At 44.0% G+C, this 27894-nt stretch overlaps 1 protein-coding gene across 1 annotated transcript in view; it reads left to right on the top strand.

Annotated features, from left to right (window-relative positions):
- Positions 1 to 19727, top strand: part of ARHGAP31 (Rho GTPase activating protein 31) — a 125281-nt gene extending 105554 nt beyond the window's left edge. The window contains exons 9-12 of the mRNA XM_031009703.3: positions 1207 to 1269; positions 3833 to 4408; positions 11501 to 11781; positions 15863 to 19727. Of these exons, the coding sequence (XP_030865563.1) occupies positions 1207 to 1269; positions 3833 to 4408; positions 11501 to 11781; positions 15863 to 18271 (3329 nt within the window). The 3' untranslated portion in view covers positions 18272 to 19727. The remainder of the gene's footprint in view (positions 1 to 1206; positions 1270 to 3832; positions 4409 to 11500; positions 11782 to 15862) is intronic.
- The last annotated feature ends 8167 nt before the right edge of the window (positions 19728 to 27894 follow it).

Raw genomic sequence — 27894 nt, forward strand, 5'->3', positions numbered from 1 at the left:
CATTTTGCACATGATAAAACTGGAGTTTAGTTTAGCTGTCACTTTGGGAGGCCAAGGCAGAAGGATTGCTTGAGTCTAGGAGTTTGAGACCAGCCTGGGCAACATAGTGAGACCCTGTTTCTAAAAATGTTTTTAAATTAGCCAGGTTTGTTGGTGTGTGCCTATAGTCCTAGCTACTCCAGAAGCTAGGGCAGGAAGATTGCTTGAACCCAGGAGGTTGAGGCTGTAGTGAGCTTATGATCACTCTACCACACTCCAGCCTGGGCAACAGAATAAGACCCTGTCTTAAAAAAAAAAAAAAAAAAAAAAATGTTTAGCTGCTTGTCTGAGGTCACACAGCCCAAAAGTGGCAGAGCTGGAATTCAAACCCAGATGTTTCTGAATTCAGAGTTACTTTAAGGGCTACTAGTCCTGGGCCTCCTGCTTCCAAGTGCCCTCTTTCCCCTCCTGACAAGCTCGACCTAGAAGGAACTACCTTTTCGCCAATTCTGTTCCCTGAAAAGAGATGGTGTTTGTGAATCCATCTATGTAATGCTATGCCTGGAATAAATTTTTACTCATTTAAACCACACTCTTCCAAAAAGCTGCTAAGGTGGCTTACAAAGATGCATGGTGCATACCCAGTCACAGAGTAAGTGTGCAAAAAAGGTTTTACTGGGATCTGTTCAGGGTGAAGCTAATGGGTGAGATCACTGGGGAGCACCCAGCCTGCAGGCCTCAAGGAACAGAGCTGCATCCGGCAGAAACCTAACTCCAATTCCCTTGGGCCCTCTCACCTGCTGTACCAAATTTGCAGTAGCTGAGATGTAGTCTCAGCTCTCTGGTCTCTGGCCTGCTGAATACGAAGAATGCCCTGGAGCCTCAAGGATTCTACCCCTGGATTCATCCTTGAATACTTTTTGTAAAGTAAAATTGAGCTCAGGAGTCCTCATTTGCTATGAGCTATTTGACAAAATTGCAATTTACCTTTATTGTAAAATATTAATAAAATTTTGATCTATAACTGCCCTGAGTTTATTAGGTCTGTCGCATTAAGAAAGTAGGAACATCTAGGGTGGAGTAGAGGAATGTTTCCAAGGAGATCAATTACACTTGAAAAACTTTCCTAAAGAATTTTGTCTTGGGTACTTAAACAGCCTGACCTATTTTTCTGAATGCTTTCTGTTAATATGCATTCATCAAGGATATTTTTTCTTTTGTCTTTAGTGGAAAAGGCTACTATCCGACCAGCTAAAAGCATGGACTCACTGTGTTCAGTGCCTGTGGAAGGTAAGATCTTACAAGTAGTTTCTGAGTTGGAGATTACAACTAGGAGGCTGGAGCTCACTTGCCTTTATAAGCTGTCATGCCTGCTTCTCTATAGTCACAGTCACACACAACAACCTAGTCCCAAATCCCTCCCTGACCCTACCCTAACTCAAGGGGTTCACATAGCCCCATAACCTCCCCTACCTTACTCCGGGGCTAGGCCTAAAGAGCCATCCTCTTTGCCCATCCTTCCTCTAGCCACAGCTGAAGTCCATGGCTACTTTTCATTCAAACCTGAACCAGGTAAAAGGTCAACACCTGAAACCTAAGGCAGAAGAGTCTTCCCCTTTGGGCAGAAAGAAAGAGCCAAGCATTGGTTTATGCCCTATGGTTTTATGCCTAGAGGCCTATGTATCTTGAACTTGGCTGTTTCCATATGCTTTCGCTTCCTAGTTTTTGTGTCAAGTCATGATTTTCAGTTGGTAGGTTCATTCATGTATCTATTCATTCATTCATTTATTATGTATCATTAAACATTAATTAGGCACCAGCTATGTATCAGCCATGTGCAAACCACAATATCCTTTGTTGGAGTAGACGTGTATACAGTTGCACATGAGGTAACACCGACCACCAAAATAACACATAACATTTGTTCTCACAGCTGTATCCTTCAGGGCTGACTTGCCTGTATCTCTCTCTTCTATTTCTGTTAAGTAACCAACAAGCACCATTACAAATTACAAGGCAAAGGACTTGTCTGGCAACAGACTGTTAAAACTCCCCTATACTTATCCCATGACTTTCCAGCCCCTTTAATACAAGACATTTTTCTCTTTCAAAAATGGGTCAGACCAAAACAATACAGAAAATCTTTAGAACAACATTTTAAAAATAATTCTAAACCCGGGCCGGGTGTGGTGGCTCATGCCTGTAATCCCAGCACTTTGGGAGGCTGAGGCAGGTGGATCACTTGAGGCCAGGAGTTCGAGACCAGCCTGGCCAACACGGTGAAATCCTCTCTGTACTAAAAAAAATACAAGAAATTAGCCAGGCATGGTGGTGCATGCCTATAATTCCAGCTACTCAGGAAGCCGAGGCACAAGAATCACTTAAACCCAGGAGGCAGAGGCTGAGGCACGAGAATCGTTTGAACCCAGGAGGCAGAGATTGCAGTGAGCTGAGATTGCACCACTGCACTCCAGCCTGTCTCAAAAAAAAATAATAATAATAATTCTAAACCTGTATAATACTCAGTGAGATCTTCTTAAGTTAACTCGATACTTTCAGCATTTTCTTACTTTTATATTCATCTATTTGCTTTGGTTTGGAAACTTCTTGGCAGTTCTTGCCCAGTTTTGCAGGAGTTAATATTTCAACATATAGGTTATTATATACATGGCATGTGAGTATTAGGTCATCTAACTGCTGAGTCTCGATGTCCTCATGTGTTAAAGATCATTACACTTCCTTACAGGGTGGTCATAAGAATTTTAAGCATACAGTTATGTAAGATGCCCAGTTTAGTGCTTAGTACCAAGTTAGAAATTATTTTCTAGATTCCTGGCAACTCGCATATCATCTCCAAGCTTATTTACTTCCCACGTAGGCTTTTCTCTTCCTTGCCTTTATTTCTAAGTCAAGAACTTGGTCCGGGCATAGTGGCTCATGCCTGTCATCCCAGCACTTTGGGAGGCCGAGGCAGGCAGATCACCTGAGGTCAGGAGTTCAAGACCAGCCTGGCCAACATGGTGAAATCTCCTCTCTACTAAAAATACAAAAATTAGCCGGGCGCGGTGGCAGGTGCCTGTTATCCCAGCTACTCAGGAGGTTGAGGCAGGAGAATCACTTCAACCCAGGAGGTGGAGGTTGCAGTGAGCCGAGATCACGACACTGCACTCCAGCCTGGGCGACAGAGCTGTACTCCATCTCAAAAAAAAAAAAAAAAAATTCACTCCTCACAACTATGCTTTCTAACAGTTAGTTAATTTACATTTCTAGTTTCTCATCCTCTGAATCAACAGGAAGAAGCCTGAGAAAAGGTGGGGAAGGTCTAGTTGTTAATAGCATTTGTTTCCTTGCTGGGAAATCAAATCCCCCTGTCTGGGTCCATCTGCCAGAGAAAACTTAAAACAAAAAGTTTTAAAGTTCTAAAATAAGACAAGATTCTGTTTATTTTTCCTTTTTGTCTTCTTCATTTTGAGCAAACATCATCCTACCGCCTCCCATCTGTCTCTTTATTTTTTCATGGTCTACATTTAATGCCTAGTAGATGATGGCTCTGTTTAGCAACTTCAGCAGTAATCTTTTTTTGAAAACTGCTCTACCTGCAAAGTTTAAAAGTGATCTGTATGGCACAACAGCAAATCAACCTACCAAAGCATCATGCTGAAATTCTGTGCATATGAGGAAGTGCTTTCTCTTTTGTCATCCAGATGTTACCTGTCTTTATCTGGGCGGTTATGCCCCTGTTAGAATGCTGTGCCTCTCTAGTATTCAAATGTCGTGTGCCTGCCCTTACTGGAAGGCCTGCTACTGTATGTGTGCCCCGGCTGCTGACCATACACTTGTTCCTTTTTACTAGGAAAAGAAACCAAGGGAAATTTCAATCGAACAGTTACCACCGGTGGATTTTTCATTCCAGCAACAAAGATGCACTCCACCGGCACCGGCAGCTCATGTGACCTCACCAAGCAGGAGGGCGAATGGGGCCAGGAGGGGATGCCTCCGGGGGCTGAGGGTGGCTTTGATGTGAGCAGTGATCACAGCCATCTCCAGGGCGCTCAGGCCCGGCCCCCACCGGAACAGCTGAAGGTTTTCCGGCCTATTGAGGATCCGGAGGGCGAGCAAACAGCCCCAAAGATGTTGGGTATGTTCTACACTTCGAACGACAGCCCTAGCAAATCCGTCTTCACCAGCGGCCTCTTCCAGATGGAGCCCTCGCCGCGTCACCAGCGCAAGGCGCTGAACATCTCCGAGCCCTTTGCGGTATCTGTGCCGCTCCGCGTGTCCGCGGTCATCAGCACCAACAGCACGCCGTGCAGAACACCCCCGAAGGAGCTGCAGTCTCTTTCCAGCCTGGAAGAGTTTTCTTTTCATGGATCAGAGAGCGGAGGCTGGCCAGAAGAAGAGAAACCGCTGGGAGCTGAGACTTCTGCAGGTAAGTAGAGGAGAGAGGGTATCTTTCCGTTGCAAGAGAGAAAAACCAGACTTAAATTTGCTTGAGTTTGCAAGGCGATATAGTACGGTGGTTAAGCCTGTGGGCTCTAGAGCCCGATTGGGTACAAATCCACGCTCTGCCATTTTACTGCGTGATCTTCAGCAGGTTAATGTAACCACTCTGTGCCTCGGTTTCTTAATCTGTAAAATGGGAATAATTATGTTAATAATACCTTTTTCATAAGTTTGTTGTAAATATTAAATTATTTAATACATATGAAGCTCTCAGAACAGTGTCTACATACAATAAGTATATAATAAATGTTACCTATTATTATTTTATTTGCTCACAGAGTGAGAAGGCAGGAGAAAAACTCACAGAATGGAATGCAGAGCTGCAGAGCTGGAATTGGGGATTCAGTTCTTCCAGTCTCCTTCTCTTTCCATCCACCCATCCTTATTTCTACTTTATATTTGCAGACAACATGGCTAGCAACCCTAGCAACGAGAAAGAGCATCCCTTTCCCAATTTTCTGATATCAAATGCAGGAAGGATTCTGATTGGATCTGCCTGAGTCCCATGCCCAGCCTTGGACCAATCACTGTTTCCAGCTAATTGGGTTCTGAGATTGGCCAGACTTGAGTCTCTGGGTGTGTCTGGAGTGAAGAGAGTTTCTTTAATTAACAAGCAAACATGGGCCACATAAAATGGAATCAGGGAGAACCCCAAAGGAAAGGGTGGCTGACAATCAAACCAACAAATGTTTATTGTGATTTAGGAATGTTTCTTTTCCGTTAATATTAGTCATTTTCAGCACCTATTAGGTTGTCAGGCACTCTCCTAAGTGTCCTGCAAATATTATCTCATTTCTCCCCTCTATCCTATGATATAGATAGTCACTATTATCCCCATTTCCTTAAAGAGGAATGGTTTATTTGCTGAATCACTCATAGCAAGGAAGTGGAAACACCAGGATTTTAATCCAGATTTTAAAAAAATCCATGCTTGTAACACTATACCACGCTCCCTCCTGTGTTCACTATGGGCTGTGGAGTTAAAAGATTGTTAAGACATGATCCCTTCCCCACAGTGAGCTCAAAAACTAAGAAGGGAAATTGAAACTCTGCACTGAAGTTCAGCACAGGGTCAGCCTATGGAAGCAGCATAAGAGCCTCCTCAGGATTTTTGGAATTAGGGAGGGGTTAGGTACCCAAAGCATCATGAAAGAGGTGTTCCTAACAGATGGCAAGGGCATGAAGGAGAGACAGTCCTCTCAGGAGGATTCCAGGAAGATTTAGAAGAGGTGACATTTGGACTGAGCCTTCATAAATGGGTAGGGTTTCTCCATGCAGAAAAGAAGAGAAAGGGCATTCTGAGCAGCTACATGTTGTGGGAAGTATGTAGGTTTTGGAACCCAACTGGGCTGATTCGGATGCTAGCTTTACTGCTTTTTGTCAGTTTGGCAGTGGGAAATTTTGGAGCCTGTTTCTCATCTGCAAAGCTGGGGAGACTCCTATCCCAAAGGCTGTAGTGAGGTCTGAATGGGAAAATGTCCATAAAATACCTGTCCATAGTTTGGCTCACAGAAGATGTGAGTAAATATTAGTCCTTTCCTCCCATTTCCTTTCAGGATGGGTACGCAGATGAGCAAATCTTGGGGTATCAAGTGATGCCTTGTCTGGAAAACGATGTCATGGGCTGGTGTGGGTCATGGGCAGCAGGATGTCATGGGCAGCAGGATGAGGGATAGGGGAGGGAGTGAAGGCTTTGAGGAAAACAGTGTTTCCAAAGGCTTTTGTGAGATTTGTTATCCTCTCTGGAAGAATAGGTCTCTGGGCCCCATGGGGTCTTTTAGAGACAGTCTGTTATCCATTTTTCCCCCTCTCTCCTCTCTATAAATAAGAATACACATTTTGTATTAAGTTGGTCTGGGAAAGACACTAATGGAGACTCCAGCCTGCCTTCCTACCTGTGGCCAATGGGCAGTCAGGGCAGAAAGAGGGGCCTTGTGGAAGGCAGCCATCCAGATCTGAGACTGAGGGTGGAAGGGGGCTGCTGAGAGGCTCAGGGGCAACAGGTCCCCTCACCCTGCTCTCTGACGGGGTGAGGTTAACTTCAGTGTCTTATCTTCTTCCATGATTATTCCATGTGGAGAACTTCACCTTCATTAATTAAATATTTTTCTTTCTGTTGTGCAGTAGCAGGGGGCAAAAGAAAAAGAATTAAAGGCAATTTTCCAGGTTACCCAATTAAACTTTTAGTTGCTCTGGTCAAACCAACTCTCCCACTTTTGGCCAATCTAAGTGAAATTCCAGTGTGACCCAAAGCGTAGAGATACCGAGTAAGTAGTGCATTTTAACTAAAGTTAAATGATTGTAAATACTGATTACTCTGAATGAAAAAATTTAAGGATTAATCAATGTAATCATCATGGTTGACTATCTGACTTTTACCTGATTCAAGAGCATGTCCTGCTAACCTCATCCTCAGCTGGTGGGGAGAAAGGACAACAAACCGAATCCTTCTGAAAGTGAAGGATGAGCTTATGGGCTGGTTTAAAAATTACAACTGACACTCTCTGCATCCCCTTCTAGAAATGCTTGTTAAGGAAGATCAGAATAAACATATAGCTTTACAGAAACTTGATAAATGAAAATCCAGAATTTCCCTAAGAGATATTAGGAGTTGCCCCATTCTTTTACTAAAGAACTTACAATAGAATTCTCTTAGTTCTATTTTAGTGCATCTGAAATATGATTCTATAACACCTACAAAAATTTGTTTTGCCCTATTTTTTTTAATCAGGAGCAAGCCTACCTTATAAACTCATTAGTTGATTCTATTAGTTAAGGTACAGGCTAAGCTGCTATAATATAGAAAATCAAAAATACAGCGGCTCAAACAAGATAGAAGTTTATTTCTATCTTACACACAAGTCCAGAATAAGGTGACTGTGATGCAGGAGATCTGAGGTTCCAGGCTCCTTCAGCCATACCCAGGGGTGTTGTCCTTGTCTGCATGGTCAGAGTAGGCTCAACACCCCCACAGTCACATTCCCACCCATGGGAAAGGGCTAGAGGAAGAAGCCAAGCAGCTTCCACTTAAGGATGTCACCTAGAAGCTGCACACATCGTTTCCACTGCCTCCCATCTGCCAAACATATTTCACATAGCCACACTACCCTCAGGAGGCTGAGGAATGTCACTAGATGGAAAACCATGTGCCCAGCTAAAACCTGGGGTGTGGGGGAGGTTCTAGCTCCAAATAAAGAAGAGGATAGATATTGGGCAACGATTATCAATCTCTGCCTCTATGGTCACCCGCTTTGTGTATAACGTGTCACATGCTGGGAACGTGACAATGCCCTTCCCTTTTGAGCTATAGAGATTTCTTGTAGTTTACAAGTAGCCACCAAATCTGTCAGCCAACAAAAATTTGTTGAAGATTTTCAGGTAATTTTTAGGAATAGATACTGCCTCTGTTCTGAGGAACTTACCCAAGGATAGAAGCCATGTACCTGAAAAGAGATCATGGTAACCTGAGGACTGTGCAGCACATAAATAATAACACTGAGTGCTAAGGTACATGGTATGGGAAAGCTACAAAGAGATGTTGTTAGGTTTATGTCTTGAGGAATGGATTCAATTGGAATCACTGGGAGGACCAAAGCAGGGGAGAACAAGGCCTGTTAGGGGAGTGGGAGAAGAGAGGACATGTGGCTGGGCCACAGTGTGATGGGCTTTGCATGCCATAATGGAGGCAATAGGGAGCCATTGAGGGTTTTCAGCAAGGGAGTGAGTGATAGGTACAAACTCATGGTTAGCACGGGCCCTTCCTTCACACCTCAAACAGGAGTCCATATTAATGGTCATGGTCAATGGAAAGAAGCTCTACAAAAAGGGACACTGGCAAGTTCCTCCAACTACTAGATTTTAGGAGAATGTTAAAAAATATATATTTAAAAATTATGGATGCATTTACCCTTTCACCCAAAAGTTTCACTCCTAAGAATTTATCCTAAATAAATGGTTGCATAAATACAAAATGATGTTTGCACGTCATGGCATTATTTGTAATAGCAAAGGACTGGAAACAACCCAAATGCCCCCCTTTAGGGGTCTGGTTGAATAACTAGGGTGCATCCACACAGTGAAGTTCTATAGAGTCCATAGCTTTGTGAGCCTTGCACCACATTCCCCCAAACTCCAGCGAATCTGTCGGGGACAGTTTCTGTGCACATGAAAGGCACCTATCTCAGATGTCTGCCTTGCGTTTCTGGTTTTCTGCCTCAGAGCATTTTATGAAGGGATTGGCTCACTCAGCCTTTGCGTGGGACAGCCCAGAAGCATGGAGAATTAACTGGGGTAGCTCTCAAGTAATACAAGGCAGGAATCGGTGGATAAATGACCCACCTTCTCATTGTTTGGAGGGATTGTTGTAAGACACATTCTACATAGTGCTTCTTAGGGTTACCAGGGATTGAGTCCCAGTTGCTGAAAATGGGAATGAACTCAACAAAATACTCTTTATTGACTTTTCCTCCGTCCCTCTCACTTTCTCATTTCTGCTTCCTGGGACCACCTTCTAAATAAGCCACCTGCTACTAGGACCCTATTTCAGGATCTGCTTTGAAGGAAACCCAAACGAGGCCACATCATAAAGAATGATCATGCTGGGCGCGATGGCTCACATCTGTAATCCCAGCACTTTGGGAGGCCGGGGTAGGCAGATCACCTGAGGTCAGGGGTTTGAGACCAGCCTGGCCAACATGATGAAACCCCGTCTCTACTAAAAAATACAAAAATTAGACAGGTGCAGTGGCAGGCACCTGTAGTCCCAGCTACTAGGGAAGTGAGGCAGGAGAATCGCTTGAACCCAGGAGGCAGAGATTGCAGCAAGCTGAGATCGCACCACTGCACTCCAGCCTGGGCGACAGAGCGAGACTCCATCTCGAAAAAAAAAAAAGAAAGAAAGAAAGAAAGAAAAAAATAAAGAAAAAAAGAAAAAAAAATGACTGATCTCCCTCTCTACTAACATGGCATGGGCTTGGTTCAAGATATGTTAAGTGAGAAAATGTAAAGCAAACAACAATCTGTATCACATAGTGTATTTTGTGTACTAAGGATGGGAAACAAAAATATATACAAGTATCTGTTTACATATGCAAAAATAAACTCTGGCAGAATAAACCAATAAGCTAATAAAAGTAGTTATCTATAAGAGACAGTGGGAGTGTGGAACAAACCAGAAGCAACAGGGATGAACACATGGTGGGTGACCAAGGAGAGGTTGGTCTGGGAAGCCTTGAAAGAGGTGTTGTTAGGTTTGTCTTGAAGAATGGGTTAGATTGCAACCAACCACAGGGAGGACCAGAGCAGAAGAGTGCAAGGCCTGGCAGGGGGACTGGTAGAGTAGCAGACATGTGGCTGGGCCAGCATGAAGGGGCCTTTTTATATACAGTGGGCCCTCGACAGTCAAAGGTTCCACATCCATGGATTGAACCAATCACAGATCAAAATTCTCCAGAATAAAAAATTGCATCTGTACTAAACATGTACAGATTTTATTCTTGCCATTATTTCTTAAACAATACAGTATAACAGCTATTTGCATGGCATTTACAGTGTATTACATATTACAAGAAACCTAGAGATAAGCAACCTAGAGATAATATTACATATTATATAAGCAACCTAGAAAACAAAAAGATGTGCATAGGTTATATGCAAATACTATGTATGCCATTTTATATCAGGGACTTGAGCACACATGGATTTTGGTATTGGGGGGAGGTCCTGGAACCAGTCGCCCCATGGATACCAAGGAATGACCTGTAGTTTTCACTTTTGAACTCTGTAAATATTTTACATATTCAAAGATAAAACTGAATTTCAGGAAATAAGCCTGCAAAGTGATGGGCAAAAGGAAATACCACTATTGTGAATTCTGAAGCATTTTAGTTCAGACATCAGGATGCTGTCACTAGATCTGAGTTGCTGGGCTGGCCTTGCGGTGAGACACCTCAGAGTTAAGACACCAGTGTAAACAATGGCAATGAGTGGTTTGGTCTTAACCAATCTTAACCAACAAACTTTTCTGAGCTTGTGCTGTGTGCCAGACACTGCTATATGCTTTGTCTCCATTGTCTACTTTATCCTCACATCAGCCCTGAAAAGCAAGTCTTATGATGCCTTTGTACCAAGATTACAAGATTCATTGAGAAATTAGCATTTGAACCCAGGTTTCTTTAATACCACTGTAAATGGTAATTTTTCTTGAGGGCCTGCTATGTGCCGAGCACAGTCCTGGGTACTCACTCAGTCTTTAATCCAGAGTGTGGAAACAGCTTTATGCAAAGAAATGGGGCTTTCCTTCATGCAAAGCAATAGAGGCCAAACTTGAGATCTGCCTGCTTCTTCCTGATCTCGTAGATGTTTAAGAACAGAACTTAATCACTTTGGATAGATCCAAATTGACAGGAGATAACCCCTGGGAAGAGTCACACAGGAAGCTGTTAATCATAATTATAAGAAGCAAGATGTGAATAATAAATTTTTGTAACCTTGGGCACCTAGATAGACTTCTCGAAGTCTGACTAGTTATTTGAGAAGTCAGAGACTGGGCTAGAGCATGGTGTCTCAACTTCAGCACTACTGACATTTTAGACTGGATAAGTCTTTGTTGTGGGGCAGGTTCTGTGCAGTGGATGATATTTAGCAGCATCCCTGGCTTCTAACCACTAGATGCCAGTAGCGTTCACCCCTCCCCAATGTTGTGGCAACCAAAAAAATGTCTCCAGACATTGCCAAATGTCCACTGGAAGAAGAAAATGGTAGGAGCAAGATGGTCCCTGGTTGAGAACCACCGGACTAGGTGATCTTTGAGGTCCCTTCCTTCTTTGACAATCTGTAACTCTGGGAACTCAGGCCAGGACATTGCTAGGATAAAAGAGTAAATGCAAGGGGCGGTGAGCTGAGGGAATTCCCTCCATCCTTCTGAAACAGGGCCAGGAGACAGGACAGTGACTGTGTTGGGAACAGTCTCTCTTGAAATGAAGTCTCCTTTAACTGATAACTCTCATTTTCACTGCAGCTTCTGTACCTAAGAAGGCAGGTCTTGAGGATGCTAAGGCAGTACCTGAAGCACCGGGGACAGTGGAATGCAGCAAAGGCCTGTCCCAGGAGCCAGGCGCCCACCTGGAGGAGAAGAAAACCCCAGAAAGCTCCTTGAGCTCTCAACATTTAAATGAATTAGAGAAGAGGCCAAATCCGGAGAAGGTGGTGGAGGAGGGACGAGAGGCTGGTGAGATGGAGTCCAGCACCCTGCAGGAGAGCCCCAGGGCCAGAGCCGAAGCTGTGCTTCTCTATGAGATGGTAAGGTGCACTCTCCACCTGCTCCAGCCAGGTGGAGCTATTTTTTCCCAAGGGCTCTTGGTACAATTTAAAGTAAATTGAAAAAAAAAATTTTTTTTGAAAAATCAGTTTCTGCCAAAGGGACTTTAAGAGACAAACTTGTAATGAAGGTCTGAGATTTGTTTTGCAGTGGACTTTTTAGAAGTCCTGCAGTGATGGGGAGGAAACATCCTGTTCAGATTCCCTAATACAGACTCAACTCTAAATATTCCTGACCTGAGGTCACCATAAGCCAGTAACATGTCTTTGGAATGTAATGACATTCAATCCCAGAAGCAGCACAAGACCTGCTTGTCATACCCCAGTCCCAAATATCATGATCAGTCACAGAGTCCAGCCTTCTTCTTCTGGACATCCTGGATGGGCAGTTGTCTACACTTATTTCCAAAACAATAAATATTTCCAGGATCCATTCTTTCCTTCCGTGGGCTCTGGAGAAGTTAAAATACAATGCTGGAGCTGACTAAACTTTGTCTACTTTTTAGAGGTGGAATTTTCCAAGAAGGTTTTTATGGGATGTCCTTCCATAGAAAGTGTGAGGAGGTTTTCCAGGGATACCCAAGGAGGAGTCCTGCATTTGAGAGGCAGCTCTGTGACCAGAGGAGGGCACCAGAAAGGAGGATGCCTTTGAACTTGCTTCCAGAGTTTTGATTTTCAGGACATGCACAAAAGAACCATGTGCTGGGAGTTAGGGCAGAGTGGAGTGCCATGGAGGCCTCAGGATGGCTGAGCTAGGGTCTCTATAAGATATACTGGCATTTGTTGAAGGGGAAAGATGAAGAGATTCGTATGGGGATTGATTGAATTATTACAGGGAGGACCCTGTAGGAATGAATGGCATTGCTTTGAGAAGCAGGTAAAGTTAGTGCTGGAAAGAGAACCGGGTGGATTCAAGGGAACAAGTAAAGGCATCAGTTCATTCATTCATTCAAAACATGTATTTAACATGAACTTTGTGCCAGGCACTGGCATCACTGTAGTGAACAAGGCTTTAACCATCCCTGCCTTCTTGGAGCTAACAGCCTAGTTGGGGAAAGATTGAACAAGTAATTCCTGGGGTGCTATGGAAGCATGGAGTGCATGGGAGCACATAGCAAGAGGACCCAACCTAGTCAGAGGGAGGAGGCATGCCACAAGGGTCAGGGAAAGCTTCTCTGTAGAGTGCATATTCAGGCAGATAACTTAGATGGAAGAAAGGGGCAGTGGGTGGACTAGGAAAGGAGAGACCTCCAGGCAGAAAGAATAAGATGTGCCATGAATCCAAGGTAGAAAAGAGCATTCCCATTCAAGGAATGGGAGCAAGGCTGGGATAGCTGGGCTGGAGAAAGTGAGACTCAGGGGGATGCAGGAGCCAGGACTTCTTGGAAGTGATTTGGGGTTTAACCTAAGGGCAATGGGAAAGCATATGAGGTGTTCAGAATTTTGTCTTTAATGGGTCATTCTATTCTGTGTGGAGAACGGCTTGAAGAAAGGAGGCACGAATGCATCAGGAGGGGAGTATGTGGTAAGCCAGGAGAGAAAAGCTGGAGGTGTAGACTAGTGTGGGGCCATGGGGATAGAAATGAAGGGCTACAATCACTATTTAGAAGGTAGAGTGGACAGGACTTGTTGAAGGATTAGATAAGGGCTGAAAAAGAAGGAAACGTCAAAGGCACCTCATAGGTTTCTGGTTTGAGCAAAGAGATGCACTGTGGGTCCGCTTACTGAGAGGGCAGAGTGAAGTGGAAGGGAGTTTAGATGTTCATTTGTTCATCTAAATTTATGGTTTCTCAGTATTGATTTCTTAGTAATATCTCAGTTAATGTAGGTGCTGAGGAGAGTAAAGAGATGAAGCTGTCCCCGCTCCGAAGGAGGGCACAGTCTAGTAGGCAAAATAGAAATGTTCACAAATAAATGCAGTGTGGTAGAAGCAGATTAATTTTGATAAAGTAATCCCACAGAGATATGTGAAAGAAATAATCCAAAAGAAAACACTGAATCCATTACAGTTCAGCAGACCCTTTATTGAGCCCCCATTCACAGTATACCAGGCACCTTTTGGCCTTGTTGAATCAAAGATGAATAAACACAATCCTGACCTCAAGAAGCTCACAGTCCATTGGGAATAATAAGACAAGCATTAAAGTAACTGTAATATGAAACAACAAGTGATTAGAGCTAGGTGAGAAGGGACGAGAGGTCAGCAGCAAAAATTACTTTCACAAAGGCCTGTGCCATCCCAGGATGGAGATTCGTCCCCCGGCTGCCTCGCCCTGGGACAGAATTAGGCCTTGAGGCAAGAAATGAAAGAAACTGGGCCAGGCATGGTGGCTCACACCTTTCTGAGCACTTTGGGAGGTTGAGGCGGGCGGATCACCTGAGGTCAGGAGTTTGTGACCAGCCTGGCCAACATGGTGAAACCCCATCTCTACTAAAAATACAAAATTAGCCGGGTGTGGTGGCACATGCCTGTAATCCCAGCTACTTGGGAGGCTGAGGCAGGAGAATCACTTGAACCCGGGAGGAGGAGGTTGCAATGAGCCGAAATCATGCCACTGCACTCCAGCCTGGGTGACAAAAGTGAAACTCTTTTGTCTCAAAAAAAAAAAAAGAAAAGAAAGAAAGAAATTGAAATTGGTTGTCCTGGCCCTGAGCAGGCCTCCTTCCATCCCTTTCCTGTCTATAGCTTTGGGCTTTATGTAGGGAAAGGGAGGAGTCTAGAAGGACAAAGGGAAGCTGGACTTGAGGGGAGACAAGGACAGCAAGCAAGGTGGAGGAGTAGGCAGTTCCACAAACCACAACAAAGAAATCCCCATCATGTTAACAGTGGTTATCTGTGGGGAGTAAGGATGTATGATTTCGATGTCTTTGTATTTGCCTTTATTTGAATATGTATTCATATTTTTTTCCATGTGAAATATGTATTTCCTTGGTAATAAGAAAAAAGAGACTGGGTGTGGTGGCTCACACCTGTAATCCCAGCACTTCTGGAGGCCTAGGTGGGAAAATTACTTGAGCCCAGGAGTTTGAGACCAGCCTAGCAACATGGTGAAACCCCATCTCTACTAAAAATACGAAAATTAGCTGGGTGGCACAGGCCTGTAATCCCAGCTACTTGGGGGGCTGAGGCAGGAGAATTGCTTGAACCCAGGAGGTGGAGGCTGCAGTGAGCTGAGATCACGCCACTGCACTCCATCCAGGGCAATAGAGCGAGACTCTGTCTCAAAAAAATAACATTAAAGGCCGGGCATGGTGGCTCACACCTGTTAATCCCAGCACTTTGGGAGGCCAAGGTGGGTGGATCACAAGGTCAGGAGTTTGAGACCAGTCTGGCCAACATAGTGACACCCCATCTCTACTAAAAATACAAAAAATTAGCCAGGTGTGGTGGTGTGCACCTGTAATCCCAGCTACTTGGGAGGCTGAGGCAGAAGAATCGTGTGAACCCAGGAGGCAGAGGTTGCAGTGAGCTGAGATCACACCATTGCACTCCAGCCTGGATGATAATGTGAGACTCTGTCTCAAAAAAAAAAAAAAAAAAGAAAATTAAAAAAGAACGATATTTACTTATTTGGAAAGCAGGTGTCAGGGTAAGACTTAACATTTTCATTCCACTGGAAGACTCTCATTCTTGTGTGCCTTCTAATGAACCTGAAGTTAAATGAGACCAGGGCTTTTGTTGTTTTATAAGGCAACAGTGCATAGAGATTAGGTACTTACGTTCTGGTGTAGACAGAACTGGATTTCAATCCTGGTGTGCTGCTGTATGACTTAGATAAATTGTTTAATCTATTTGAACCTAGACCTCTCATCTATAAAATGGGAGTAATTATAGTAGTGTTTATTTCCTAGAGTAGTTGGGAAAATTACACAAGATACAGCTAAAGTATGTGATGGTGCATGGTGAGCACTCAGATAGCCACAGGTATTATCGGTGCTGCACCTTGTATTTGCTGAACTGGCACAGGCTGGTGCTGTCAGTCCCTTCCCTCTCACTGGAAACGCTGATGTCAGCACCCAGAGTACTTAGTTCTAAGACAATCAGTTTATTGATGTTTTTCAGGATGAAGATGATCTGGCCAATGCCCTGATCTGGCCTGAGATTCAACAGGAGCTGAAAATCATTGAATCTGAGGAGGAGCTGTCATCGTTGCCACCTCCTGCTCTGAAGACCAGCCCAATTCAGCCTATTCTCGAGTCGAGTCTGGGGCCCTTTATTCCCTCAGAGCCTCCTGGGAGCTTGCCTTGTGGCTCCTTCCCTGCTCCAGTCTCCGCCCCTCTGGAGGTGTGGACTAGGGATCCAGCCAATCAGAGCACACAGGGGGCTTCCACAGCAGCCAGCAGAGAGAAGCCGGAACCTGAGCAGGGCCTGCAGCCAGACCTCGCCAGCCTGGCTCCTCTGGAAATAGTTCCTTTTGAGAAGGCATCTCCACAAGCAACAGTGGAAGTAGGAGGCCCAGGGAATCTGTCTCCTCCACTCCCACCTGCTCCTCCCCCTCCAACTCCTCTGGAGGAGTCAACTCCAGTCCTGCTTTCAAAGGGCAGCCCAGAAAGAGAAGACTCATCCAGGAAATTGAGGACAGATCTCTACATAGACCAGCTGAAGTCCCAAGACAGCCCTGAGATCTCTAGCCTCTGTCAGGGAGAGGAGGCAACCCCAAGACACAGTGACAAGCAAAATTCAAAGAATGCTGCTTCTGAGGGGAAAGGCTGTGGTTTTCCAAGCCCAACCAGGGAGGTTGAGATCGTCTCACAAGAAGAGGAGGAGGTAACCCATTCCGTACAGGAGCCTTCAGACTGTGACGAAGATGACACTGTGACAGACATTGCCCAGCATGGCCTGGAGATGGTGGAGCCCTGGGAGGAACCCCAGTGGGTGACGAGTCCCCTTCACTCTCCCACCCTGAAAGACGCGCACAAGGCCCAGGTACAGGGCCTTCAGGGTCACCAGTTGGAGAAGAGGCTTTCCCACAGGCCCAGCCTTCGCCAGAGCCATTCTCTAGATAGCAAACCCACGGTTAAAAGCCAGTGGACTCTCGAGGTTCCCTCCTCCAGCAGCTGTGCTAATCTTGAAACAGAGAGGAATTCTGACCCTCTTCAGCCCCAGGCACCCAGGAGAGAGATTACTGGATGGGATGAGAAAGCCCTGAGGTCCTTCAGAGAGTTCTCTGGCCTGAAAGGGGCAGAGGCTTCTCCCAACCAGAAGGGACCAAGTGGTGTGCAACCCAACCCAGCAGAAACCAGCCCCATCAGCCTAGCAGAGGGAAAGGAGCTGGGGACACACCTGGGGCACAGCAGTCCACAGATTAGGCAAGGTGGTGTTCCTGGGCCAGAGAGCAGCAAGGAGAGTTCACCCAGCGTGCAGGACAGCACTTCGCCTGGAGAGCACCCCGCAAAGTTACAGCTAAAGAGCACAGAGTGTGGGCCCCCAAGAGGGAAAAACAGGCCTTCTTCCCTCAACTTGGACCCTGCCATTCCCATTGCTGACCTCTTCTGGTTTGAGAACGTGGCCTCATTTAGTTCACCTGGAATGCAGGTCTCTGAGCCAGGAGACCCAAAGGTCACATGGATGACCTCATCTTACTGTAAAGCAGACCCCTGGAGGGTTTACTCCCAGGACCCCCAGGACCTGGACATTGTTGCTCATGCACTGACAGGCCGCCGTAACTCAGCTCCTGTGAGTGTGTCAGCTGTGAGAACCTCCTTCATGGTCAAAATGTGCCAGGCCAGGGCGGTCCCAGTTATCCCTCCCAAGATTCAGTACACCCAGATCCCACAGCCCCTGCCCTCTCAGAGCTCAGGGGAGAATGGGGTTCAGCCTCTGGAGAGGAGCCAGGAGGGACCCAGCTCAACCAGTGGGACCACTCAGAAACCTGCCAAAGATGATTCTCCCTCCTCCCTGGAAAGCTCAAAGGAAGAAAAACCAAAGCAAGATCCCGGAGCCATTAAGTCCTCACCAGTGGATGCCACTGCACCCTGCATGTGCGAGGGACCCACCCTTTCTCCAGAACCAGGCTCGTCTAACCTGCTCTCCACCCAGGATGCAGTAGTGCAATGCAGAAAGCGCATGTCAGAGACAGAGCCATCTGGGGACAACCTTCTTTCTTCAAAACTAGAGCGACCATCTGGGGGTTCTAAGCCTTTCCACAGGTCAAGGCCAGGAAGACCTCAGAGCCTAATCTTATTCAGTCCTCCTTTCCCCATTATGGACCACCTGCCCCCCTCATCCACAGTGACAGATTCCAAGGTCCTGCTGTCCCCTATCAGAAGTCCCACCCAGACAGTTTCCCCTGGCCTTCTTTGTGGAGAGTTGGCAGAAAACACATGGGTCACACCAGAAGGGGTTACACTTAGGAATAAAATGACCATCCCTAAGAATGGCCAGAGACTAGAGACCTCAACCAGCTGTTTTTACCAGCCTCAGCGGAGATCAGTAATTCTGGATGGAAGAAGTGGGAGGCAAATAGAATGATTTCGGTTCACCTGCTGGTGTCTGAAAAAAACCGTGATTCATCTGGAAGTTATTACAGGGCCAGCTTGCCATATTCCAGGCACACGTTATTAAGTTTGGGCCTATTGTGGCCTCTGACTTCTCTTTCTTCAGCCTTTTGACCACTTATTAGTTAGTCCATTTGCTAGAAGAGTGGTCAAGGGAAAAACGAGAGATGAAATTTAGTTAAGTCTATGTGAGCAAGTGAGAGAAGGTTAGGTAAGGGGAGAGGATGGAATGCTTGCCTCCAATGAACTTTGGAGCTTGTATGTGAGTCAGATTGCTCCCCTATTGCTATTATCTATTACTCTTGAGAGCTGGCTGTCCTTTGAAAGAAAGTAATGTTCTTTGAAAGAAAGAAAAATCTCTTGCTGTGTCAAACCTCAAAATGTTGCTATTGGGGTTAGAAGGCCTCCTCTTTATGCTTTTTAATGCTCTTTCAAACGTGTTCTTTTAGACCAGTTTTCTAATAAGCTTTGTAAAATGTACTATCCAAATTAGAAGCGGATTTGGAAATGCAAACTAACGTGCACTTAGATATCCAAGTGGGTGAGCTTAGCCACTCTTACCCATGCTCTTTCCCTGGAATCCCTGGAGACCTGTCCAAGATGATTTCCATATACTAGCATAGAAAATCAGAATCAAGAGCAAACTCTGAGACTGGCACAATCCAAGAAGATTTCCTGGCTCTGGCTTTTAGTAATTTGGGACTCCAACTGCCACTGTACTGGATTGTAATTTATAAATCCAGTAGCTACGCAGGGTGGAGGCTGGGCTGAGGATTACCATAATGAAATGTACTAAATCTTCATTTAGGTATGCAATCGTGAAGTGAAGGCATCTGCTTTCTTTACAGTATCAGAGTCCAAGAACAGGATGTCACCATAGATAAAAGCCTCATACAAAGGCAGAACTACACTCCAAATTTAATGTGTTTAAATTGGTGGGGCACCAGCAGAAAATACTTCTAGCTCAGCTTTACTCTTCTTCCACACTAGGCTGGGCCCAGCAATACAGGAGAGGATGAAGGGAGGAGCTCCAGGAGGCGAGGGAAGAGCCCTAGCAGGGCGGCCATCACAACCACTCACTGAGAGTTGCCCTTCTTAAAAATGTATTTTATTTTAGCCAGTGGGTCCCTTCCTTTCTCCTTTCCTCTCTACTGCTCAAGAACAGATTTGAGGCCAGGTGCGGTGCCTCACATCTGTAATCCCAACACTTTGGGAGGCTGAGATGGGTGGATTGCTTGAGCCCAGGAGTTCAAGACCAGCCTGGGCAACACAGCGAGACCCCATCTCTTAAAAAATAACAGACTTGAGGAACCCCTCTCCCTTCCATAATTCCCCTCATCCACTGCCCACTCCAGGCACTCACTCAAACTTGCTCTTCAACTCTGTATACAAGCAGAAGCAATAAACCAATCTGATTTTCTTTTCAATTATTTATAACTTTCAATGGTTCTTTCCTTTCCAGCTGGCGAGAGAAAGGAGAACTAATATACCTGCTGGCAGATTTTTGGTGCTGCCCAAAAAAGGACTTCACAGGGCATCTCTTCTCAGGTTCAAGCCTGGCTGAATTCTGCCCAGAAGCTCAGTCATTGCAGAAATTTCTCTAAGGGCTGGTAGTACCTCTGGGTAGGCGTCACAACCAAGGCTGGTTCTGGGCTTAGTGGGGGCTGAGATGAAGTTACCTCCTCCAATGAGAAATTGGGAGCTGATGCCCTGCAACAGATACATATTCCTCTCTCTCTCTGTCTCTCTATCTCTCTCCTCCCTCTCCCTCCCTCCCTCCCCGCCAATAAGCCTTACAAACAGTTTTGAAATCTTGTTCTGTACCTTTTAAGCCAGTGTCTGTGGCGAGGGTGACTGGCAAGTCAGCTGATGAGTTCTGCCTTCCGAGAGCACTGAGTGAGCAAGGCCTTTCATCAGTGTTTTGGCCTTCTCATTGGGTGAGCAAGACATTGAACCAACAGCCAACGAGATATGAACCTGTAAGAAAAAAGTCCTAGAATATAGTATTTTCCCCAGGCCAGCAAAGTGAAGAAATACGGTGGTGACAGATGAGAAAGGCCATGTTCAAGAGATCTGAAAAGTACATTCCTGCCTTATCAGAAAATGTGTCAGACAGGTTTTATGTCATCCTCAGTGCTCCTGCGGTGTCGACGCTTTGATAAGGACCATGTTCCAGTTAGAATGCGAGGGAGGGAAAGAGCTGCACTTTGCTTCACCATCAGAACTCTGAGCCAAATAATGAATATGTAAACTATTTTATGATTATTTTAAATGTTTGGTAACATTTATAAGATCTATTTTTATTTGGGGATAGACTGAGAAGCCACCATTTACATATTAACAAGTGTCTTCAGTTCTAAGGGTTGAGGTGCCTGTGTGGATTTATAAAATGGTTGCAAGATCTTTTAGACTCTGACATTTATAGCATCACCTTCAGGAACACAGTTCTGGGGATGTCATCATGAGACACACTGACAGCTGTGGAGATAGTCCCTACTCTCAGCTTTCCTTGCTAGTCAAGTCCAAAAGGCCTTAGAAGCTGACTCACCTTCTCAGCCAGAGTCCTGCTGCTCAAGTGTGGACCTCCACTTTGACTCTCACCCAGCCTGCCAGCCATCACAAAGGCATTCATAAACTTCCTGTGGTCTGGGCTAGCCTGGCACTGATGAAATTCCATTCTAAAGAAAGAAAACTCATATTCCCCCCACCCCCCCGCAAATTGTTCCCCCAAATGCTCTGGGATTACCTATTTCACCACTCATTTGAGTCTCCGAAAAATGAACTCCCTGAGAATGGCTGGATGGGAATCAGATAGTCTGCTTCCATTCAGGAGAGGGACAGAACAGGAGCTGCTGTTTTTAGGAGGATTTACCTGGTGCCCTAGAAAGGGCTATGCAATCAAATTCTCAAGGGCTCCTTCAAATCAGCTATCAGTCCTCAAAATGGGGGTTGCTGATGTTAAATGATGAATTTGAAGTGAAACGCACGCATGTACTGATGTTTTCTTTCAGCATTAGTGGTTGCTTAAGAAAATAGTAACCTATATTTTCTGCTACACTTGGAATATGAAGAAATCTGAACAAGAACCCCATTAAGACACCTAACCTAATCTAAACCCTAAAATCCAAAATATTGTCCAAGTCAAAATTCTAGACTCTGAGGACATTAAAAATGTAAATATCATCATCCTCAGCAAATATTTATTGGGAGCTTAGTAATAGTGCACTGGGTACCTTAGCAATCCCAAATCATTCAAGAGTCTAGTGAAAAAGGGGGAGGGATGGCAGCAAATAAAACACCCCCATAAACAACCAGGAGCAAGGCTGAGAACCATTAAGTTGCCAAACAAAAGCAGAAGGGGAAAAAGTGTGGCAACAAGCATCTTTTAATAGGATAGTTGACGGTATTCAAGTGACCTACTGACTCTAAATAATCAAATTGAACACAATTGCAAATCCAATAGAACATCCCAGTGAGACACTCGGGTATTTGAGAATTTTGCTTGATTTAGAAAACTGGAAAGTGGCAACTAGGTTAGAATAGTGGCAACTAGGTTCGGAGGTTTCGTGTGGTCATAATTGGTTTGGTGAAGTGTGAGATCTCTGCAAATGAGCCAGGTAAGATCAGTATTCCACAGTGCTTGAAAAGGGGATTTTAGAGACTTCTGTCATCACAAAGCAGATTAACTCCTAGTTAATGATGAAGCAGTAGGCCCAAGATAAACTGTTCAATTCAAGATAAATTGTTCTTGTCAGTGTTTGGCATATGATAATCACATTTGGCTAAAATTGGATGGGACAGTCATTTGTCTACACAGGCCTTCCATTCCTGCATGAAGAGATACTGGGGAGCATACAATTATTTTGTCCAGTATTAGAGTGGGAGAAGTTCTCAGTCCAGTCCCACCAGGATTTATTTGGGCCACATTCTACCATGGCCAGTCCAATCTGATGACCACATGAATTGGGGTTAAGTGTTGCTAAGAGTATGATTTTAGACATGTCCGGCAGGAAGGTCAGCTCAAAATGTGGCATGACAAAGAATATGTGCTCTACTACCAAAACCTTTCCTAGCAAAACAAGTCCAGAAGAGGGAGCAAGCATCTTTCCAAGCATGGAGAGGAGGGGGCAATGGTGGAAGGGTGATTGCCTGAAATCAGTGCCAGTACAGATAGCATAAAATTGGGGGCCACCACAGATTGGCTGGCTACCGTGTAGATCATTTAGTAATCTTGAGGTACATTAATAATGCAGAGATTACTTTTCTGTGAGGGTAAGGGGGACGTAGCTAAATATAAGACGCTTACAAGGTCCATAGCCATGTATTTTACTGGATAAATCACAATGCTTTGCAATAACTTAATGCCATAGTACTTTCTGGCTTATAATTCTGCAAAGTAAAGCACTGTTTCAAAGGAGTCTATTGGAAAGCCACATGATTTCGGCTGTGTTTTAAGCTCTACAAATACGTTTCCAAAGACATAATCAAGATGTAATTCTATTCATTACAAATATAAATATTAAAACTATCCATAGAGACATTTAAGTAATTAAAACAGATTTTTATGCTTTAAAAATAAATACTCTAATAAATGATATAAAATATAATGCTTATGATGGAACTATGAGCTAGAGGAGGACATGGGGTCACCAAAATCAATAATCAGAAAAGTAGATTATATGCACCAGGTTCATTGTTTTAGTTTGTTCTGTTTGATGTCATTTTTTGTTACTTCAGTGTTTGATCTCAGAGAAAAAGTCCGTGATGATTTGCTTCAGTACATTTTTCTTGTTTTTGTTATTTTACATACTAATAATTACCAGATGTCTGCAACTTCACCCTTTTACTGTTGCAGACACATAGTCATGTCACTCAGGAAACCCCACGTAAGTCCAGGCTATCATAATGAAAAATGAGAAGAATAAAAGCTCACTGCTTCTCAAAACTCCACAGCTTATGGAGGCACATGGGTCCACCTGCACAGATGTGAACTCAACTTTTCTATTACTTGAATCAATCAAAGGGGACTCTTCTTTTATTTGAGTAATTATGTTAATGATGCTCTAGGGGGAAAGGCAAACATTTGTTGTCCTGGCATATATCCTGTTATATATATGACCAAAAAGGTGCGGAGGGGGAGGTGAACAATCCTACAACCTAGGTTCACAACCTAGTGATATTTGCAGTGAAACATTTGTAGTGATATTTCCCCTTTCATTGCCAAGGGGATGAAAACACTACCATTTTGGCAACAACTTTCTTTTTTTTTTTTTTTTGAGACGGAGTCTCGCTCTGTCGCCCAGGCTGGAGTGCAGTGGCGCGATCTCGGCTCACTGCAAGCTCCGCCTCCTGGGTTCACGCCATTCTCCTGCCTCAGCCTCCCGAGTAGCTGGGACTACAGGCGCCCGCCACCACGCCCGGCTAATTTTTAGTATTTTTAGTAGAGACGGGGTTTCACCGTGTTAGCCAGGATGGTCTCGATCTCCTGACCTCGTGATCCACCCGCCTCGGCCTCCCAAAGTGCTGGGATTACAGGCGTGAGCCACCGCGCCCGGCCTGGCAACAACTTTCTATTTAGAACCTTACACTACTCAGGCCTGCTCCTGCTATCCTTCACTACTGCCCTAAATGCCTTTTTCTCCTATATACTCCCCGATCCGCACACTCTTTGGTTTTTCTCCTGAACTTCCCCCAACCCCAGTCCAACACACAGTTCCCCTCACTTCCAGTCTTTCCCATGTTCCCTGGAGTCACTTTCTCCTTATAAACTCCCCTGCAGTCCCAGTCTCTTCACTGAATGTTGTTGCCACTTCCTGGACTTCAAGAAAACTCGCGTGAGAACACTTCCTTCCCTCCACAAAAGGCTGAACATGTGCCCATGCGCCCATATTATGCAGACTTGTACGAACGGTCAGAGGATGTTCTCCCAGGTCCTCACTTCTACTTCTGCACCATTGCTTCTTCCCATCCCATACAAAAATCCCTCATTACCAAAATGTATGGATCCAACTATTTTAACTTTTATCATTTGTGGCCATGGTTATAGTTAATGTCCCAGATTCCCCAGTCTTGGGTACCAATCTCCCTGTTTCCTTCTACTTCATGTCCCACCATCATCCTGGATGACTTCAGTGTTCTGGAGGAAAGCCCACCCAATACCCTTGCCATAATTGCTTACAGCTTTTTCCCTCTACTCAGTTTTGAACATTTGCTTCTAGGGTTACACATCAGGCTATTTCACAATAGAGAATTTTGTGATCCTAAATTCTCATTTTCCTTTTTCAGAACTTTCTCTAGCCTTACTACTTTATTCCTTGTATTTGTGCAAGATTACCATGCCTACCCCCACAACCTCCTCTGATAGACAGCACTCCCACCACACTTCTTAATTCCTTCCCTAGCCTTTCCAGACTTAAGGTGCATCATCCCCACTGTTCTCACCACGACCATTAACTCCCTTAACCACTAGTCCTTTAGCCACACCTGCTTGACAAACCTCCAACCTGGAATCTGGACTCTTATCACACATCTCTGCCCTTTAACTGTGTCTATGGGTTAGATCAGAGAAAATAATAAAACCACAATATAAAAGCTTGTAGATATTTGTGGTCCACCACCTCAAGAGCAGCCTCATTTCCAAAATCTTCAATGGCTATTCCACAACCCACAATGGCTATTCCACTATTCTTGACTCTCTCCTAGACAACTCTTTCTTCCCCACAAATAATTGTTACTGCTTCATAAGTTTATAATATCAGACATCTTTATTCAAGCTCCCACTGCTATTTCCCCTTACCCGTATATGTGTGTACCTAACCTCCCTTCTAGTTCAGAGGAAGTGTTACCCCTCTTTCCAAGAGCTCCCAGGCTTCTGTGTTCCCAGTCTCCTGTCATCCACTATTCTTCCCTATGTATTGAGCCTTGCCCTCTTTGATCTTTAATCCCTCAGCATATAAACATGCCAAAGCCTATTCTATCTTAAACAAAAGTCTTCCTCAATTCTGTCCACTTTTACCACCTTGTGTCTAGGTTCTTGGAAGAGTCATCAGTGTCATCAATGCTCAATTTCTACTTCTTCATTACAATTCACTATTCTGGACCAATGGCAGGCTGACCTTGGCCCGCATAGCTCCGCTAAAATTTCTCTTGCTAACGTCACCAATAGTCTAATATCCAAATCCAACATTCACTTCTCAGTCTCTAGACTTCCCTGTTACATGTGATCCTATTGATCATTCCTCTTTTGAAACTTTCTGCTTTGCCTCCTTCCATGGCCATTCATTTTCTTAGCTTTGTTCACTTAAAAGTTTCCTCTTCCTGGCCAGGCACTGTGGCTCATGCCTGCAATCCCAGCACTTTGGGAGGCCAAGGCAAGAGGATTGTTTGAGCCCAGGAATTCAAGACCAGCCTGGGCAACTCAGGAAGACCCCATCTCTACAAAAAACAAAAACAAACAAACAAACAAACAAAAAAATTAGCTGGGCGTGGTGGCACATGCCTGTAGTCCCAGGTACTCAGGAGGCTGAGGTAGGAGAATCACCTGAGCCTGGGCAATAGAACAAGACTCTGTCTCCCTAAAACAAGTTTCCTTAAAAGCTATTATTTGCCAGAATTCTGTCCTTCTTTCCCTTTTCACTTCATACGCTTTCCCTGCACTATCTTATTTATGCCCATAGCTGCTTCTACCACCCTCACACTGGTGACCCACCTCACCACTATTTTCTCTTGCATGGAAATTGAAAGTATATAATTGCATACTTTTATTGGGGGTACAAACTGATATTAAGATTTCTGAATATAATGTTAATTAAACTGAACTGGTTAAAATTTTTGTGGTGAGAACATTTGGAATTTATTCTCAGCAATGTTGAAATGTGTAATACTCTATTAACTGTATTCACCATGCTGTGCAATAGAACTAAAAAAAAGACCATATTCCTTCTGAGACTTTGTACACTTTGACCATCACCTCCCCAGCCTCTGTAACTACCATCCTACTCATTCTGAAAAGTGTAGTGATCTCTTGTTGTAGTTTTAATTTGCACTTCTCTATTAACAATATTGAGCAATTTTTCATATGTCTCTTGGCCATTTGCAGTTCTTCCTTGAAAAATGTCTATTTTGATCCCTTGCCTATTTTTTAATTCAGTTTTTATTTTCTTACAATTGAGTTGTTTGAGCTCCTTATATATTTTGGAGATTAACTCTCTATTGGGTGTATAACTTGCAGAAATTTTCTCCCCATCTATAGGTTGTCTCTGCTGTTCATTGTTTCCTGTTAATTGTTCCCTTTTGTGGTGCAGTTAACTGTTTCTAATTGTAACACTGTTAATTGTTTCCTTTATGGTGCAGAATCGTTTTAGTTTGATGTAATCCCATTTGTCTGTTTTTGCTTTTGTTGCCTGTGCTTTTTGGATCAAATCCAAAAAATCATTGCACAGATCAATGTCATGTAGTTTTCCTCATGTGTTTTCTTCTTTTTTTTTTTTTTTTTTTTCAGATGGAGTCTCGCTCTGTTGCCCAGGCTGGAGCGCAGTGGCACGATCTCAGCTCACTGCAAGCTCCGCCTCCCGGGTTCACACTATTCTCCTGCCTCAGCCTCCCGAGTAGCTGGGACTACAGGCAACCGCCACCACACCTGGCTAATTTTTTTTTTTTTTTGGTATTTTTAGTAGAGACGGGGTTGGTGGTTTTATAGTTTCAGGTCCTACATTCACATCTCTTAATCTATTTTAGGTTGATTTTTGTATATGGTGTAAGATAAGAGTTCAATTTCATTCTTCTGCATGTGGATATCCAGTTTTCCCAATACCACCTATTAGAGAGACTATTCGTTTCCCATTGGGTATTCTTGGAACCTTTGTAAAATCAACTGATTGTACATGTGTGGGTTCATTTCTGGACTCCCTATTCTATTCCATTTGTCAATGGGTCTATTTTTGCCAGTACTGTACTGTTTTAATTGTTATAGCTTTGTAGTACAGTTTGAAATCAAGTAGTGTGGCATCTCCAGACTTGTTCTTTTTGCTTGATTGCCTTGGCCATTTGGGGGTGTTTGTGGTTTTGTATGAATTTTAGGATTATTTTTTCTATTTCTATAAAAATGACATTAGAATCTTGATAGGGATTGCACTAAATCTTTAGATTACTTTGGGTAGTGTGGACATTTTAACAATATTGATTCTTCCACCCCATAAACAGAAGAACTCTTTCCACTTATTTGTATCATCTTCAATTTATTTCACCAACATTTTATAGTTTTTGGTACAGGTCTTTCAAGTCCTTGGTTAAATTTCTTCCTAAGTATTTCTTTTTGTAGCTTTGTAAGTGGGATTGTTCTCTTGATTTGTTTTCAGATAGTTTGTTGTTAGTGTATAGAAATGCTACTGATTTTGTGTGTCGATTTTGGATCCTGCAACATTACTGTATTTATTAGTTCCAACGGTTTTTTGGTGAAGACTGTTGGATTTTCTATAAGATTATGTCATTTCAGCAAACTGACAATTTCACTGGTTCCTTTCTATTTGTGTGCTATTTCTTTCTCTTGCCTAATTGCTCAGGCAAAGATTTCCAATACTGTATAATCTAGAAATGGCA

This window comes from Gorilla gorilla, chromosome 2, assembly GCF_029281585.2.
Source record: "Gorilla gorilla gorilla isolate KB3781 chromosome 2, NHGRI_mGorGor1-v2.1_pri, whole genome shotgun sequence".
NCBI classification, from domain to species: Eukaryota; Metazoa; Chordata; class Mammalia; order Primates; family Hominidae; genus Gorilla; species Gorilla gorilla.